This window comes from Procambarus clarkii, chromosome 80, assembly GCF_040958095.1.
Source record: "Procambarus clarkii isolate CNS0578487 chromosome 80, FALCON_Pclarkii_2.0, whole genome shotgun sequence".
Lineage (NCBI taxonomy): Eukaryota > Metazoa > Arthropoda > Malacostraca > Decapoda > Cambaridae > Procambarus > Procambarus clarkii.
Window position 1 is genome coordinate 22,417,111 of NC_091229.1, and position 17,373 is coordinate 22,434,483.

The following is a 17,373-nucleotide window of genomic DNA, read 5'->3' on the forward strand; positions in this document are numbered from 1 at the left end:
TTTGTAACTCATCTTGTATGTATGTACTTTTACCTGAATAAACAGATTCAGATGATTCAGATTCAGATTCAGATGTTTATTCAGGTAAGGTATATACATACAAGTGATGTTACATTAATGGATTGATATATAGATAGAGCTAGTACATACAATGCCTAAAGCCACTATTACGCAATGCGTTTCGGGCAAGTTGATTTGAGATTTGATTTGATTTGATTGAGATTTGAAACATTTGATTTGAGTGGCTTTAGGCATTGTATGTACTAGCTCTATCTATAAATCCATCAACTTTTGTATCTTACCTTGTATGTATGTACTTTACCTAAATAAATATTTGTATTTGTATTGTATTTGTATTTGATTTGAAATGTACGGGTCTCGGAAATTATATTATGACATTTAAAACTCCACGTTAACCACATGCCATATTACATGCTTGACTACAAGAAAAGAGCTTTCTGGTGTTTATATTTGCTAATATTTATTAAATAATTTAACTTTGGCCTAACCCGACCTGCCAATGTCCATCCCGAACCCCACACCATTCCCCCTGCCAATTTGAGTGAGGCTACCCCTAACCTTCTGGCTTCCAACTTTAGACAGACAAACATTTCTTATAACAGATCATTTTCAAAGAATAAATAGTACTCTCACCAGAAACAACTAAAAAAATGATTGCATAATTCTAATTCAAGAAATTTCTAATAAAGATTACGCAGCAAATCGCTGTGTACTTGAAGAAAGTTGGGACTGGTGTCCGAGCCTTGCTCACCTCCCCAGTGGAAGTCGAAGTTCCTGTTGAGGTCGACACCGGGGCACTTGGCGGAGGATGTCTGCGCCCGATTCTTCCTCCAGAGGCGATCCTGGGCGAGGTGTTGTAAAGGTAATGATAGGTTCTTATGCCAGACTTACAAGGTAACCCCTAACGTTAATTATACATTGTAACAGCGTGACAAGGTGTGTTATACAGTTGTGTTTACGTTATGTGTTTGCTGGGTGGCACTCATGATCTTGGTGAAGTTTGGGGGAAGGGGAGACAGGGGACGGCACTCATTGTATGTGCTCCTGTATAATGGGAATGAGTTCGTACAGCAATCTTGGAATAGGTCGTGACAGTATCCCGAATGTAAGGTGGTATAGGGGGCTAGAACGTGAAAGAAATGGGAGGGAGAAGAGACAGAAGGAGGGGGTGTGAGACACGGAAGGAGGGGTGAGAGACGGAAGGAGAGGTGAGGGAGAGAGGGCCTGGGGAGGAACAGAGCGGAAGGGGTGCGGACTGACCTTGGTCCAGGTGTGGATGTACCCGTCGGGGTTGAGTAGAGGCATGACCCGCCACTCCACGTCACGGGTAAGCGCCGGATTCTCCAGCAGGCGGCCCACCACGTTCAGCGCCGCCGACGGACTGATCCACTCACGGGCGTGGATACCTGGAGACAGATGGACTCCATCACCACTTCGTGAGATCGACTTAGCACTTAACAAGTTGGACTTTCTTAGTGAGAAGGACTCGGCGTTTAGACAACCCCACCACTTAATGAGTGGGATTCAGCGCTAAATGAGTCGCAACCATTAGAAAAACAAATGAAATTACCAATCGAAAATGAAAAAAAGGAGTTCAATTACCTCCGTCGATGAAGACAATTGGTTTGTTGTTGTTGTTGTTGGAGGAGGAGGTGATGGTAAGGAGATAGAGAGGACGACCTTCCACACTCCTCCCTACCTGCTTCAAGGTGACCAGTTCGGGATGAAGACTTGGCAGCTCCTCCACATGGGCTACGATCTGCAAAGAACCCACACACACAGACATCAGTCTTGTAATTAGAGTACAATAAATATATTAATGAATGGAATACAGTATGTGGACTAACATTCAGTGACTTATGAACAAACAACGGATGCAGTGATGGGTTGAGGGAGTAATCAGAGGCATTATCTATGGGGCGACACTTACCTCCTCGTAGCTCATGTAACGCTCGAAGGTGACGGTTCCGGGGGTGACGGGCTCGGCTCTTAGGGAGTATCCGTCTGACTCCAGCTCCCTGAGGGGAGAGAAGAACGCTCACCAACACTATACGAGGAAACCTGTATCTCTCTTTGACTCTAGAAGCTCTATGTCTCACTCTGGAAGCTGTATGTCTCACTCTAGAAGCTGTATGTCTCACTCTGGATGCTATGTGTCTTATTCTGGGAACTATAGCTGTCTCGCTCTGGAAGTGTTGTCAGTTGCATGAGCTGAGCCAACACTGGCTCCTCAGTGTACACAAACTGACCACAAGAATGAGAAAAAGAGCCTGACCTGACACTGTCCTGCTGACACTGTCCTCCTGACACTGTCCTCCTGACACTGTCCTGCTGACACTGTCCTCCTTACATCACTCACATCTTTGTACTGACCTGGACCTCACCTAGGCCTCCTGACACTCAACTAAGTTCTTCTAAACCGCACCTAAGCCTCTTGACACTAACTCTAGGCCTTCTTACGTTCACTTAAGCCTCCTGACTCTCACCAAAGCCTTCTGAGAGTCAATTAGGCCTCCTCACCTTCGCCTGGGGGCCGTCTCAGCCTCACCTAGGCCTCCTCACCTTCGCCTGGGCCGTCTCAGCCTCACCTGGAGCTGAAGAACGTACCTGCCGAGGTCTTCGACAGCTGTCCTGAAGGTAATGTTGATGTTCTGAAGATGTTGGGTGACGTCTTCGAACCCTTTCGGTGATACTGCCAGCTCTGCCACACCTGCCAGGTACAGTGAGGAACTCTCATTACCACTGTCAGGTACAGTGAGGAACTCCCATTATCACTGTCAGGTACAGTGAGGAACTCTCATTATCACTGACAGGTACAGTGAGGAACTCCCATTACCACTGCCAGGTACAGTGAGGAACTCTCATTATCACTGCCAGGAACAGTGAGGAACTCTCTTTAAGATTTTGGTGTTAATGTTTATAATTATCTCACGTCATTTGTTTTACAGTTGTAAGTGGAATACAGTGTAGCTACTCAGGCACACACACACACACACACACACACACACACACACACACACACGATATACTGCATAATTAACTAAGAAATACTTAAGAGGTTGTCTGTAAATGAAGATAACAAGGAACAATATGAACATGATAACGACTTAAAAGATTTAGAGGGAATTTAAAACTGCAAATAATTAATATTTCAAAATAATAATAATAGCAGAATGAGATTACATAATTGAAAACTGGAGACACAAATAAGTCAGAGTTGTAAAAATTTAATGAATAAATAGCTGTAAATCAGTGGAATGGGTTAAATTGGGAAGGAGTTGATGCTATCTCAATACCCATTTTTAAATGTGAATATGATAAGAAAAACGAGAGAACATAGTCGTTACAGTGAGCGAAAATTGTCTCGAAATGCTTGGGGGCTTGGTAGCTGAAGCTCGACCAGGCAAGTACACTTGGGTGAGAGAGCACGAACCTTTACGATTGTGCTGCCTCAGGAGTTGTACGTTGAAGGTGTCGTCGAACTCCAGGAGGTTGACCTCCTCCGACCTCCCCTTGAGGTCCACCTCCAGCACCTGCCACCTGGATGATGAGTCGGAGGGTGACTATATAACTAGAGTAAGTGCATATATATATATATATATATATATATATATATATATATATATATATATATATATATATATATATATATAATATTCTTCAAATTTATTTAACACAAACCTTTTGGAAAATAAACTCCATCATCGGTACCAAAACACAAGAACATAATTAGCAAAAATGTCTAAAAAATCATCAATAAAAAGTTCACATTATATAAATCAGTATCCATTAAAAAATACTAAGACAATAAAACCCGAATATAAATTATATACAACGTAAATGACAAAAATTATTCACAAAATACAAAACATGAAAAGGCACCTCGAACACACTTCGAGATGACGAGGATGAGTGTAAACGCTTCAGATGTGAACTCTGAATCTTATTACACGAAAGATTCGTGTTGGAAGCGGCTTCCAACACGAAGCCTTCTTTCGTGTTGGCTTCCAAGAAAGCCCTCGTCATATACCTGCTTGACGAGAGTCCGGCCTCGTCAAGCAGGTATGTATAAGCTCTTAGCAATTTTGTCCTTGTTATCTCATTGTTGAGTGATTTCCGCGATCGAGATGGATTCCAAGATGATGTGTTCTAGTCGAAAATAACTGGATGTGAAGATAGTGAAGTTGATGTGAGTGAGGGAGGCGGTTCACCTAAACCTTAAACACGGTATCTGCGAGAATATTGGGTATCTCTTACCGCCCAGGTGTGCCCCTTTAGGCAAGTTGCATCCTCTGGTATTAGAGATCAATGTGAAGAAATGAGTTCAAGTTCAAGTTCAAGTATGTTTATTGAGATAAGTAATAAATACATCTCAAAGGGATAGAGTAGCTTAGGCTATTTCTACCCCCCTCAAAGAAATGAGTTCCTCTTCACTTGCAGCGATTACACTGTTCTGACAGCCGGTTCTTTTCGACTAGATCTCAACATCTGTTAACTGGATTATTGATCCGATGTGGCACAAATGCCAGTCTTGTCGCTAGAGTTGAAAATCCCGCTCTTTCATTGGCATTTATCGCGTGTAGGCTTGCGGGAGCTGCCACCATTGACATCCAGTCAAATGTAAACAAAGACGCGTGACGTCAGAGTAATGGGTCCACATACATGAGTACACAACTGCAAAATTTTATAATCTGACACAAAATATGTAGATTCTCAAGTAGGGAGGATCAACATATTCGTCGAAGGATCTGAAATGTATTCAGTAATCGTTGCTGTGGCTTTAAAGGCAAGTCCGTGTAGAATGCAGAAGCCAGAGGGACTTACCCATCATAGCTGACGTGGAGGCCTCCCGGGGCGGCGAGAGTGACGCTGAAGGTGACCATCATGACCAACCCCACCACGCTCACCATCCTCCAGAGCCCTGCACCTCTTCCCCTCACACCTCTCATGACCTCGGGCTGACCTGGGCTGACCTCAGGCTGACCTCGGGAGAGCGAGCGACACACTCGCGTACACAAGTTTCCTCACGTCCAAAGCTAGGAAATTAAAGCATGTTACTCGAATGTAAACCTGTTAATACATTTTAATTAATCATGTTTGGATAATTTAAAGTCAATAACAGTCGCGAATTCTGTTTACAAATACTCTACGGACAATCAAACCCACATTTCAGATTTCTAAGAAGTTGCTTAATAATTTATTAAGTTTATCACAATAGGAGTCAATTCCACTTAAAGATGGTCATTGGTAACATCTCTAGTTATCCTAAGACACTCCTCATACCATCACACAACACCATGGAAAGATGCTTGATGCTAACCGCAACAGTCTGGCCTCCAGCCTCTGACGGACTGTCAAACAGACACTCTCGTACAGATACAGATTAGTAATGACGTTCAGTTGACTCTCCAGTAGGAACTGAACAATTAATTTGTTGATATAAACATATCGCATTTCTCTAATACGTAATTTTTATGTATGAGACATTTTGTTGCTGTGATCAAAATACAGTTGCAGATACTTAGTTGAATACTGAAGTCCCTGGAAACACAAACCGAAACTGTCTCTATTTTCCGCTTGTTACAACTTGTAATAAAGTTGTTACATCTTGGCTTAACGTGTTTATGACGTATTAGAACGTTGTTACAACTTGATATATTGGTTGTTATAACTGGTTAGGAGGTGTTAAAACTTGTTCGAACGTTGTACCAACGTCGTAGTTTCAGTGTATGTTTGGCGGGCTGGTACTGAGGCGTTCCTGGGGGCCGGCCTCGTTGGTTTAATTCATTTATTATGCACCCCATACCCATCTTGTGGGCGGTAGTGGAAAGGGTTACAGAGGCACATAATGGGCTCAGGGACTGAACCCCACAATTCATTTAGCTAAGCAAGTTACAATCTTGATGAGCTAGTTACAAAATTCAATATAAGTCGTCACATCAACAATGGGTTCGAGATCGACCTCAAGTACAGGTTCTAAATTAAGCAACTGACATATGTGGAGAGCTAGTGTCACAATTGGTATGTTTGTCCTGCACACCGCCCCCCCATGACCGTCAAGCAGTTATATGCAAGCTCTTAGGAATTTTGTCCTGGTTATCTCGTAGTTGGGATTCATGTCGCGACTCAATAACTCGTTTAGGAGCGCTGACCTTCCTACCTAATGTTAACGGGTTTAGGAGAGATCGCCCAGGCGACCATTGCCACATGGAACCGCCTACCCGCCGCAGCCCTAAATACCATTACATCATTTAAAAAATCCAGTTGAACAAAATTCTTTAGAACAATGGGGGGGGGGGGATCTTTGACAAGTCGCTGGCTTCCTGTACCCGTCGAGGCCACTAGAGATGGTGGCCCTAAGGTAAATTCTGGTGATCATACTGTGATCAACAGAATATAGTGTGATCATATTATATTCTTAATTGACACTATAAAGCACATTCTTCAGTACTAAGTGAATATCTAAGGTTTTTCAGCATGGAAACTCGTGTCAGAATCACAATGGGAAATAGTTGTAGTCTATAGCCAGTGCCCTGAGGGCCCCGTGTTATTAAGTCAGGGCTCTGAGGGCCCCGTGTTATTAAGTCAGGGCTCTGAGGGCCCCCGTGTTATTAAGTCAGGGCTCTGAGGGCCCCGTGTTATTAAGTCAGGGCTCTGAGGGCCCCCGTGTTATTAAGTCAGGGCTCTGAGGGCCCTGTGTTATTAAGTCAGGGCTCTGAGGGCCCCCGTGTTATTAAGTCAGGGCTCTGAGGGCCCTGTGTTATTAAGTCAGGGCTCTGAGGGCCCCCGTGTTATTAAGTCAGGGCTCTGAGGGCCCCGTGTTATTAAGTCAGGGCTCTGAGGGCCCCCGTGTTATTAAGTCAGGGCTCTGAGGGCCCTGTGTTATTAAGTCAGGGCTCTGAGGGCCCCGTGTTATTAAGTCAGGGCTCTGAGGGCCCCGTGTTATTAAGTCAGGGCTCTGAGGGCCCTGTGTTATTAAGTCAGGGCTCTGAGGGCCCCGTGTTATTAAGTCAGGGCTCTGAGGGCCCCGTGTTATTAAGTCAGGGCTCTGAGGGCCCCCCGTGTTATTAAGTCAGGGCTCTGAGGGCCCCGTGTTATTAAGTCAGGGCTCTGAGGGCCCTCGTGTTATTAAGTCAGGGCTCTGAGGGCCCCCGTGTTATTAAGTCAGGGCTCTGAGGGCCCTGTGTTATTAAGTCAGGGCTCTGAGGGCCCCCGTCTTCTTGAGCAAATAGTTCCAGAGGTGAATGACAGTGGTGGGCGGGCGGGCGGTGTGAGGGATGTACAGCCAGGGGGCTCCCGAGGCGTTGACCCGCTCTCCTGCTGCCTCACCTGCCTTCCTGTCCTCATGCCCGCCCCTCCACACTCCGCCCCTCCACACACATTCCTCTCTATCCCCCGCCCCTCCACATACGTTCCTATCCACCCCCCGCCCCTCCACACACCGCCCCTTCACTTATCAGTCCTTCTATCCACTGCTCCTCCACCCAAAATGTCCTCCATCCACCGCGCCTTCGCTTCCACACAAGCTTGTGTGTGTGTGTTTTCCACCTCGATGAAAGCATCAACATTGTACAAAATCAACGAAGAGACCACATGTTTAATGACAATGAGAACAGGCGCCATAAGATCAGCAGGGTAGTACACAATAAAGAGGAAATATACAGATCTAAAAGAGTAGACAAAGTACCAAGGCTTACCAATGATCAACCAGGCTGTGACTCATACGTCAGGCTGCGAGTAGCCGCGTCCAACAGCCTGGTTGATCAGTCCAGCAACCAGGAGACCTGGTCGACGACCGGGCCGCGGGGACGCTAAGCCCCGGAAGCACCTCAAGGTAACCTCAAGGTTACCCCAGAGGCACACATAAAAAGAGGCACATGTGCCCCAGAGGTACATATAAATAGGGGCACATGTGCCCCAGAGGTACATATAAATAGATGAACGTCGTGATCTAAACTAGCAATCATCTGAACAGCACTCTTGAACCCCACTTAGGAGGTATTCAGAATAATGAAGACCATGTACATGAGACCATTTACAGAATATGCAACCCCCCTGCTATGGATTTCACACCTCAAAACACACACAGAAGTTTGCAATGAAACTCGTCTTAAAACTGCGCGGGTTGGAGTACGAAAAGACACAAAGAGCTGCTAGACAAGAGGAAAGAGAGAGGAAACATGATAGAGACGTATAAAATACTTAGGAGGTATTGACAAGGTGGAAAAAAGAGGAAATATTTACAATAAATACCCATAAAACAAGAGGGGTATGAATGGAAGCTTCAGGCGCAGATAAACCATAGAGATGTGGCTTAAAAGGCAGGGTCCAAGAGCTTAAACTCGACCCTGCTAAGACAAATGTGGGAGCAGACACTAACCAACCGGCCAAGAGCTTCATAACGGCACCGACAACTTTTGCCGCCAACAAGGGTGACCCGAGTGAGAGTACGTACCCGGGTACGAGTAGGGACGGGTACGAGTACCCCATCAGTGCCTACGGGGGAGCGAGATCTAGCTCCTGGTGCCCCGCTTACTGCTCCTTGCTGCACCTGTTGCGTTATAATATAACTGTCCTAATGTTCCAGCTCCTTGTCGAATCTGTCTTTAAAATTGTGGACGAAGGTGACCTCCCGTGCAGAGTGGGAGTAGTTCTTGGGAGTACATTTTGGGCTTTTAGATACAGCTGGAAAGGATCATCAGGGCAAATGGCTGGGGGGACCTTTGACAAGCTACCGGCTTCCTGTCCTCATCGAGGCTACTTGTATTAGTGGCCCTCGGGTAAATTTCCTTACATTTCTCTACTCATTTGCATTTTCTGCTTCCACTTATGCTCACTAGTCCTATTTTCTCTCAATGTAAAGACGCTTTGATTGTCTACCTTGCTTATTAAATTGCTCTCAGTATCTTGTATGTTGTAATCATTTCCCCCTCTGTTTCTCCGACCCCTTAAGCTGTGTGATATTTAGTTTCATTAGCCCTATCCTCATAGCTTAATCCTCTTACCTATGGTACTAATATCGTGCTACAAATCTCTGAGCTTTTTCAATTTTGCCTTTATGCTTCAAGAAGTTTGGATTCCATGCCGGTGCTGCATATTTCAGTGTTGATCTAAAAAATGCTGTGCATAAATCCACAAGGGCCGTGACGAGGATTCGAACCTGCGTCCGGGAGCATCCCAGACACTGCCTTAACATATATGCTGTGCAGATTGTCTTGAAGAATTCTTAAATCTTGTTTCTAAACGATGTTTCGATGTTTGCCAGGATCCCATATGATGTTGAGGTACCCTGTTTATTCCTGGGTCCGGTGTTGGTACCGTATTGTCATTATTAGTATTGGAATTATATCTACCTCTAAATCTTTCGTTTTTCCTTCCCACTTTACAACAATTCCAGTTATCCTAACGATAAAAGTGATCCTACCTGTAGCCATCTATATGTTTCACGTATATGTACACAAACCTCTCACCCTGCACCGGAATCGAACCTGGAACCATTCGGTTGTGAGCCGACTGGAAGAGAGAGAGAGAGCTCACTTACCAGGTAGACAATGTCGGGATGAGGGACGCGGGCGGACTAACTGGCCAGCCTGGCTCCAGCAACCTCTCAACCCAGCCCGTAACCAGTCATACACCCTCCCCCCTACCTAACACCCCCCCTATACACCCCCTCTCTCACTCCTAACACCCTCCTCCTCATAAACACCCACCACATAATCCACCCTAACATAAAACAACTCCCCAAGTAGTCCACATATTGCTCCTAACACTTTCAGTTTACCCACGGAGCCTATTTCCCCCAAATCTTCCCCCTAGCTTTCCTTCCTTTCTCCCTATTTCCCCAGATCTACCTCCCCCTCTCTCATAATCTCGCCCCTTTTTATCATTACACATATAAAGATTATTTTTAATTGTTATTAATATTCAAAAATTATTATTCAAGTTAAAATTCATGAAATTTCGTGAAACAGAGACAAAAATTTGCGTTTGTTTTCGATTATGTTATGTCTATTGGTCCACCATCCATACATACCTGTCTTCCTGTGGTCCCCACCATCCACACACACACCTGTCTTCCTGTGGCCCACCATCCACACACCTGCCTTCCTGTGGCCCACCATCCACACACACACACCTGCTTTCCTGTGGCCCACCACCCACCCACACCTGCTTTCCTGTGGCCCCCACCACCCACACCTGCCTTCCTGTGGCCCCCACCACACACACACCTGTCTTCCTGTGGCCCCCCACCCACCCACACCTTCTTTCCTGTGGCCCACTACCGTCATTCTCAGCCTGGCACACCAGCGACCCATATAAGAACCGAGGTCTTAACGGTACCCGGAGCGTTCTTCACCATACGACTAGCCAGGCACCTTCCCTGACTCACAAACATGCGGTTCTAACCGATCTATTTATCATACATGCAGAGCCATACCAGCAGGCGCAGCGCCGTACAACTGGGAAGCAGAAATGGAGGCACCGGGCACTTAATTACGCCTCCAGTGTTGTCATCCCCATGCTCTTCTGGTCCGAGGGATAGCACGGAGACTCCGTGACATAAGACCTGTCATCTCCTTCTCCATATCAGCCTTTGGTGTCGGGATTACGCAGACTCACTCCATGGCAGCAAGAACGGTCATTATATTGCCACTGTCCCAGCCCAAGTCGTGTCGTTATCTGCCCCAAGGCTGGCAAATAGCTATACCAAGATACCAACCCTGCACCGCGTCTCCCAACATGCCAGGATCTGCTGCCCGCGGCATAAAGAGACCTCTTGCTTGGGCGTCCAACATCCGCCCTCGTCGCAAGTATAGACTCAACCTATCGCTTAACCAGGTAATCGTGCAAGTATATACTCATTAATTAAGCTATGTATTCAATTCAAATATTCAGAGCCTCACTAAGTCAAAACATCTCTCAACAGTTAAGACACGAAAAACCACAGCCTAACCTTACAAAACAAACATTTCAGCTGGCTTTCAGGGGGCACTACAACAAACCCGAGATGCTTGAGACAGTGCTTGTTAGATAACACCAATGTTATTGTTCTTCATTTCATGTTATCGTGCTTCAAGGGAAAGGATTTGTTACATACGTTTAACGCACTAATTTGTACAGAAAAAAGGAGTGATAGTCCACAAAGCAAATAATATGAAAACAACAGATTATTATTATTATTTAAAATAGTATGGCTAGTAACTAGCTGTATCAGTAGTAGTAGTAGTCGTAACAGTATCAGCTGTAGTTGTTGTTGTTGCAATTATTAATTAATTCGTTTTACCAGGGGACAGGAAGCCTGTGTATATTTACACTTGCTTGTATCGAGGTCCCTTGCAAAGTCGAACTACTGATCGACCTTCCCCAAGATACAACTCTACAACAGTTGCCTATAACTCCCGGGTACCTATTTACTGCTAGGTGATCAGAGGCATTAGGTGAAAGAAAATTTGCCCACCCATATCTGTCCCGCCCGGGAATCGAACCCAGGACACCCAGATTGTGAGTCGAGGACGTAGCCAATTGCTCTGCGAGATCCAGTGATCCTAAACAAACAACAAACGTGACAGAAACAGCCTACTGATCCCAAACAAACAGATATGACAGCTTCAGCCCGCTAATCCCAAACACACAACAAATATGTCAGGCTTAGCCCAGTGATCCCAAGTCAGATAAGACAGGAAATTCCCGACTCTCCAAGTCGCGCATGGCATATTGTCATGAGTTGACATCAAATTTCTAAAGTTATACTTTCTAAATCGCATTGCGGCCCCGGCTGCTGCCTTGTGAGGTATTATCCTCACGTTTATACTTAGTATGACACTAGTTAGCACTTAATTGCCTGATATTTGCAACACTTATCTTGCTCATGCGCTTGCAAGCACTTGCAGTATTCAACTCCATGTCCCTCGTGGATTTTTTAAGTTGGTGCTTGCGGGGGCTCGGGACCTTACTGGGAAAGGATTAGGCAAAGTTTGTTGACCCCGTGTGTGTGTGTGTGTGTGTGTGTGTGTGTGTGTGTGTGTGTGTGTGTGTGTGTGTGTGTGTGTGTGTGTGTGTGTGTGTGTGTGTGTGTGTGTCCCTCACCTAATTGAAGAAGAAGTTGCTTGCAGAAGTTGGGCTTCAGCTCTTTAGTCACGCCTCTCAACTGGTGTACAGATTCCCGAGCCTATTTAGTTATTTTATTTATTTATTTATTTATTATTATTATTATTATTATATAAGAAGGTACATTGGGTTTATGGGAGTGCAGAGCATTGATGTTTTTACATTCTTGTAAAGCCACTAACACGCATTAGCTTTGCACACACTAACACACTATTGAACTTTTTCATATCTGCATTTGAAACTGTGTATAGAGTCAGCCTCCACCACATCACTTCCAAGAGTATTCTCCTTTGTTATTTGTTCTGTTCCTGAAAAAATATTTCTAATGTCTCTGTGGCTCATCTGGGAACTAAGTTTCCATCCTGTGTCCCCTTGTTTGTATTCCACCCGTGCTAAAGAGTTTGTCTTTGTCCACCCTGTCAATTCCTCTGAGAATTTTGTAGGTGGTTATCATGTCTTCCCTTACTCTTCTGTTTTCCAGGGATGTGAGGTTCAAGTTCAAGTATGTTTATTGAGACAAGAAAAAAATACATCTCAAAGGGATAGAGCAGCTTAGGCTATTTCCATCCCCCTATTGTAGATAAGGTTAATATAGAAAACTCCAGTGGAGTCTAAAACTGTACCGGTTTTAACTCAATGGCGCCAGAGGTCGCACACCTAATTCCAATTCCAATATTTAATTCATAAATGTTCCTTTTGCACATTTATTGTTGGGTTAGTTTACACAAGACTTACAGTAAATTATTTATCTAAATAAATAGTTTTTAAATTGAACTGTTAAATTTTAAAATTGAACAGTATGGGTTCACATACTAATGTTCGTATGGGTATGGGTTGATATGCATGGGTTTGCATGTAATGATTTCCCTTGTGTTTATCTTGAAATATGTCCTGAAATTTGTGAGGCGGGTAATCCGAAAGGAAACAGTTTCTGTTCTTAATATACTTCAAAGTTCAGAGCATCGATCTGCTGCATGTCCCACAGCAAGCAATAATTATTCATATCATTCGCGTTGTCAGACAGGAAGCCTGTTAATTAGGCTTCTGTCGAGGTCCTCCCTGGGTGAACTACTGACATTTCCCAGGATGAAACCCTCCTCAAGTTGCCTACCTCCTGGGTACCTATTTTGTGCTGGGTGAACAGATGCATTAGGTAAAAGGAAACGTGCTCAAACCATTGTTATCCAGCCCGGAAATCGAATCTGCGATTCCTGATTGTGAGCCAAGAATGTAGACCACTGTACTGCAGGATCTATAGATCCTCATCCGCGAAGAATGCAATCGTCGCTTCAAGCATTGTGTAATTATTTGGTAGTATGCACAAAGAGTTTCCTGGACTAGTCTTGCGTTGCTTACAAGTTTTCTCCACAAGCAGACTTGTGTCTTCGCCTCATAAGTAACTCCTGTGCTTCTCTGCAAGAACTTTTACCTCATAATTATTCATTTAAATCGAATATTATAACGTCAGCAGAATAACAAGCAACAGTTATCTAATCTATTGATATCTCGAGTATTGTGCGTTGACAACGGAGTCGGCCGCCCAGTAAGTCTGCACCTGGGGAAGGGGGGAAGCCCAAGGTGTCGACGTGGGTGTCACCATCCAAGATCTTTCAAGAAAACTCAGGTCGTCTTCACGGTATCAGTTCACGTCTTCCCAGAACCTCTCATTGATAACCCGTAGAGGCCGATACTTAGAGCTAGACTCTTCCAGCTTCGACCACCCCCTTCGACGCATCACTGGCCGTCAAGGTCGCTGTACCTAGTTGCTCGGTTAGCGGCGCCCAAGGTCCTTCTGACAAGGCTTCCTGTGCTCTACGTTACAAAAATGACAAATCGGGTAATTATCGATGTGAATTTTTACAATTATTTTTACAATTATTTTTACAATTATTATTTTTTTTACATATTTTGGCTGTATTTTTTTGTGGGAGCGACCTGTTTGGTACTAAAATATTTACAATCAATTAGTATGTCACATATGCACTTATACATATATATTGGCATACACAAGGGGTAACAGCTTCAAATTCAACAAGCCACAAAGTAACATACACAATGAACAACAGTTTCAAGCTCAACAAGCCACAATGTAACACATACAAGGGGCAACAGCTTCAAGCTCAACAAGCCATAATAATAATAATGTTTATTCAAAGATATGTGTGTACAAAGAACATAAGAGTAATGTACAAGTGTAGGGACAGGAGTTACACATATAGTATTAATGAAGCCACTATTACGCGAAACCTTTACCGCAAAACTTTAAATAATATAGAAAACAAAATTAACTAAAGGATACAAGCCACAATGTAGGACAGAAAACAGCAGATGCCTTTTCACCTATAGGGTTATGAACCTATGGAACCGCCTACCCGCCGAAGCAGTAAATAACGAGACATTTCTTCAGTTCATTACATTCTTGCATGGCCAGAAGCGTGAATATCGTTTCGGGCCTTCAGATAAATTCAAATTCAAATTCAAATTCAAATTTTTATTCAGTTAAGAGTACATACATAGATGATGAGTTACAAACATAATGTTGGATTTATAGAGAGCTAATACATACAATACCTAAACCCAATAATACGCATAGCGTTTCGGGCAACCTTCGGAACAACCAAAGGTAAATAGGAACCTTCAGATAAATAGGTAATTAATCTGCTATAATTCGAAATACAAATATATAAACTCGTCAGGGAAACATTACGGAGCCTTTAACAAGACACCAGCTTCTTACTCGAGCAAGGATCGCTAAAAATAAGACAATTTTCATAAAAATCTCGGTCATTGGGGAACGCGGTTGAGGCCTCGTAGGAAAAACCAATAGGCCGTCTTAGGAGTACCCGCGATGTTGCTCTTTCTGTTTTATGAAACACGAGTCTCCATACCTCACCAATATATATCCTAACTTGATGAGTCTCACCAGAAATAATCCCGCAACACGCTAAAATGGTATAAAAAAGCAGCAGGTCTTGCGAAAGCTTCAATAAACTCATTTGAAACCCCCCGCGAGATGCTGGCCCTGTACACTACTGGTCCAGTTGGAACATAAACACCCAACCAAGGCCATCCATCCTACGGTTTACCTAACTTATAAGTTCAATCATTCGTGTGCGAATGATTGTGTATGTCTTTCTTCACTTTGTTTTAAGTGAAGGAAGTTGGATATACAAGTTAATGGGTTCTAGTGGTGTCTGCGCTTCTTACGACGAGGAAAATCAAAATGAGATATCGACAATAACTTAGCCAACCTGAGGATGGATTTTGCGAGAATGGTAGGTTGTCTCTATATATATATATATAACAAGTCTTGCTGATTGATGGCTTGGATCCTTCGTAATAGGAAACTTAAAAGCAAGTTTGTGAAAATTATCACTGTTTCAGTTTTTCATAAACTTTGCCAAAGTGTGACAAAGTTCTGTACTGAATCAGTTCTCGTTCCCCCTAGAAATATCACTCACTACTTGAGTGTCATTATGAAAGACGATAAATTATATCTAATTGGGCCTGATTTATTAACAGAACCCCCATGGAAGACAATTTTATTCAGTCATTTCGTATATGAGCATTTGCACACTGATAGGTTTCCTTGAAATTCTAATTTTTTCAACTATATTCTTTGTGACTGTTTTGCAGACCCATTGCTATACAATATGCTTCACTAATATACAGTATAATAATTCATATTTTAAGTATATATCATATGTTAAGTCCGTAACGTAAGATTACGTGTACGTATTTAGTTGGCTTCATGTTTTAACTTTTTATTTTTTTTATTTATATATACAAGCATCCTTACATTCTTGTAAAGCCACTATCATGCATTGCAGTTTCAGGCAGGACCTTAATCTTAATTTTTCTCTGGAATACGACCTGCCAAACTGTTTAACAACCAAGTACCCTTTCACTGCTGGGCAGACAGAGGCTACAGTTAAGGATTGGTGCCCAGTCAATCCTCCCCGGCCAGGATACGAACCCAGTCCAAAGCATTCGCGAAGCGTCGGGCGAGTGTTTTACCACTGCGCCACGGCATTAGACACAGCATCGCTGTCTTCACTCAGATTTACGAATTTGCATTTCTCATTATTAAACTGCATTGAGTTTGCCACAATCGCTTTGTAATTCAACAGAGTCTTCTTTTGTATCAAATATCATAACAGTCATCACTGGTTACCAGGACACTTAACATTATTGATGTTCTTACAGAAAAAAGAAAAAAGTTGTTGTACAGTACTATGATTATTATCCATACAGCACATTTTAAAGTGTCTATCCTAGTGTCATTCTGCTGTTTGAGTACTGTTTTTTATATTTACCTGAAAATAAGGAAGAATAAATTAAATCGAGTATCATCCCATAAATTTGACAGTAAAAAAATAGTCCTTCATGAGAATCATGCATCAAGCTGTGGAAATATTAATGTTATAATATTTATTCTAATAGTTATATAAATTCCTTTCATGTTTCAATATTAGTTTGGACAATTCAACAAATTGTTTCCATTTTTCTGGTTTCATTATGTTTTAGGTCCCAATGTACAAAAACTAATGATGATCTGGAGATTGGCAACTTTACCCTATATATGTCCTATCTTCATGTCATCTGCAAACTTTATGATACCATTAGTCACTCCACTATCCAGGATGTTTATGTAAATGATTAAAAATAGTGGGCTCGGGCCCGGTACATCTACATGTGCAAAACCTTGTTCCTAAATGCTAATCATGATCTGAAACTTTTCCTCGATAGGTGTAATAGAACCCATAAGCACTACACCAGAAATCAATATCTCTTTGATATCCCCAGAGTCAGACTAAATCTGTGCAAACACTCCATGCAAATAAGAGGGCCCAGTCTTTGAAACTCACTCCCTGATGAATTAAAAAATTGTCCAACCCATGCCCTGTTCAAAAGTAAAACCAAAAAGTACCAATTTCATCCTCATAGTTTCCTACCTTGTGCTTCAAACTCACACTGTATCTTGTACTACCTATTTCCCCAATATTAGTAACTTAAGACACATCTTCTTACCAGTGTAAGATGTCAATATATATTGTAGTTATTTGTTGCTATAAAACCTTGCTACAATGTACCTTTTCATCTTACCTGAAATGTTAGGTTAAGGACTTGCCTGAAATGCTATACGTGTTAGTGCTCTTGCAAAAATGTTAAAATTCCAATCTTGTGTTATCTCGCCAACCCATTGTACCTTCTTGCAAATAAATTATTATTATTATTATTATT

The 17,373-nt window shown here is 43.0% G+C and overlaps 2 protein-coding genes across 12 annotated transcripts in view; one reads left to right on the forward strand and one right to left on the reverse strand.

Annotated features, from left to right (window-relative positions):
• The window catches only part of LOC123746311 (uncharacterized), a 16,987-nt gene extending 7,379 nt beyond the window's left edge, over positions 1 to 9,608 (reverse strand). The window contains exons 1-8 of the mRNA XM_045727701.2: positions 9,563 to 9,608; positions 4,846 to 5,057; positions 3,455 to 3,561; positions 2,629 to 2,731; positions 1,952 to 2,039; positions 1,624 to 1,780; positions 1,282 to 1,427; positions 773 to 863 (exon numbers count right to left, since the gene is read on the reverse strand). Of these exons, the coding sequence (XP_045583657.2) occupies positions 773 to 863; positions 1,282 to 1,427; positions 1,624 to 1,780; positions 1,952 to 2,039; positions 2,629 to 2,731; positions 3,455 to 3,561; positions 4,846 to 4,970 (817 nt within the window). The 5' untranslated portion in view covers positions 4,971 to 5,057; positions 9,563 to 9,608. The remainder of the gene's footprint in view (positions 1 to 772; positions 864 to 1,281; positions 1,428 to 1,623; positions 1,781 to 1,951; positions 2,040 to 2,628; positions 2,732 to 3,454; positions 3,562 to 4,845; positions 5,058 to 9,562) is intronic.
• LOC123746312 (uncharacterized) overlaps positions 1 to 17,373 on the forward strand; it is a 132,604-nt gene that overhangs the window by 98,391 nt on the left and 16,840 nt on the right. For 3 of the 11 annotated variants that reach the window (XM_069314928.1, XM_069314930.1, XM_069314927.1), the window contains exon 1: positions 10,747 to 10,860. The exons of 1 other annotated variant lie outside the window; for it this stretch is intronic. In XM_069314928.1, coding sequence (XP_069171029.1) covers positions 10,762 to 10,860 — 99 coding nt within the window. In that variant the 5' untranslated portion in view covers positions 10,747 to 10,761. Of the gene's footprint in view, positions 1 to 10,746; positions 10,861 to 13,664; positions 13,967 to 15,044; positions 15,405 to 17,373 lie in introns of those variants that run through there. 7 more of the 11 variants (XM_045727703.2, XM_045727705.2, XM_069314931.1 and 4 more) reach the window with 5 other exon arrangements.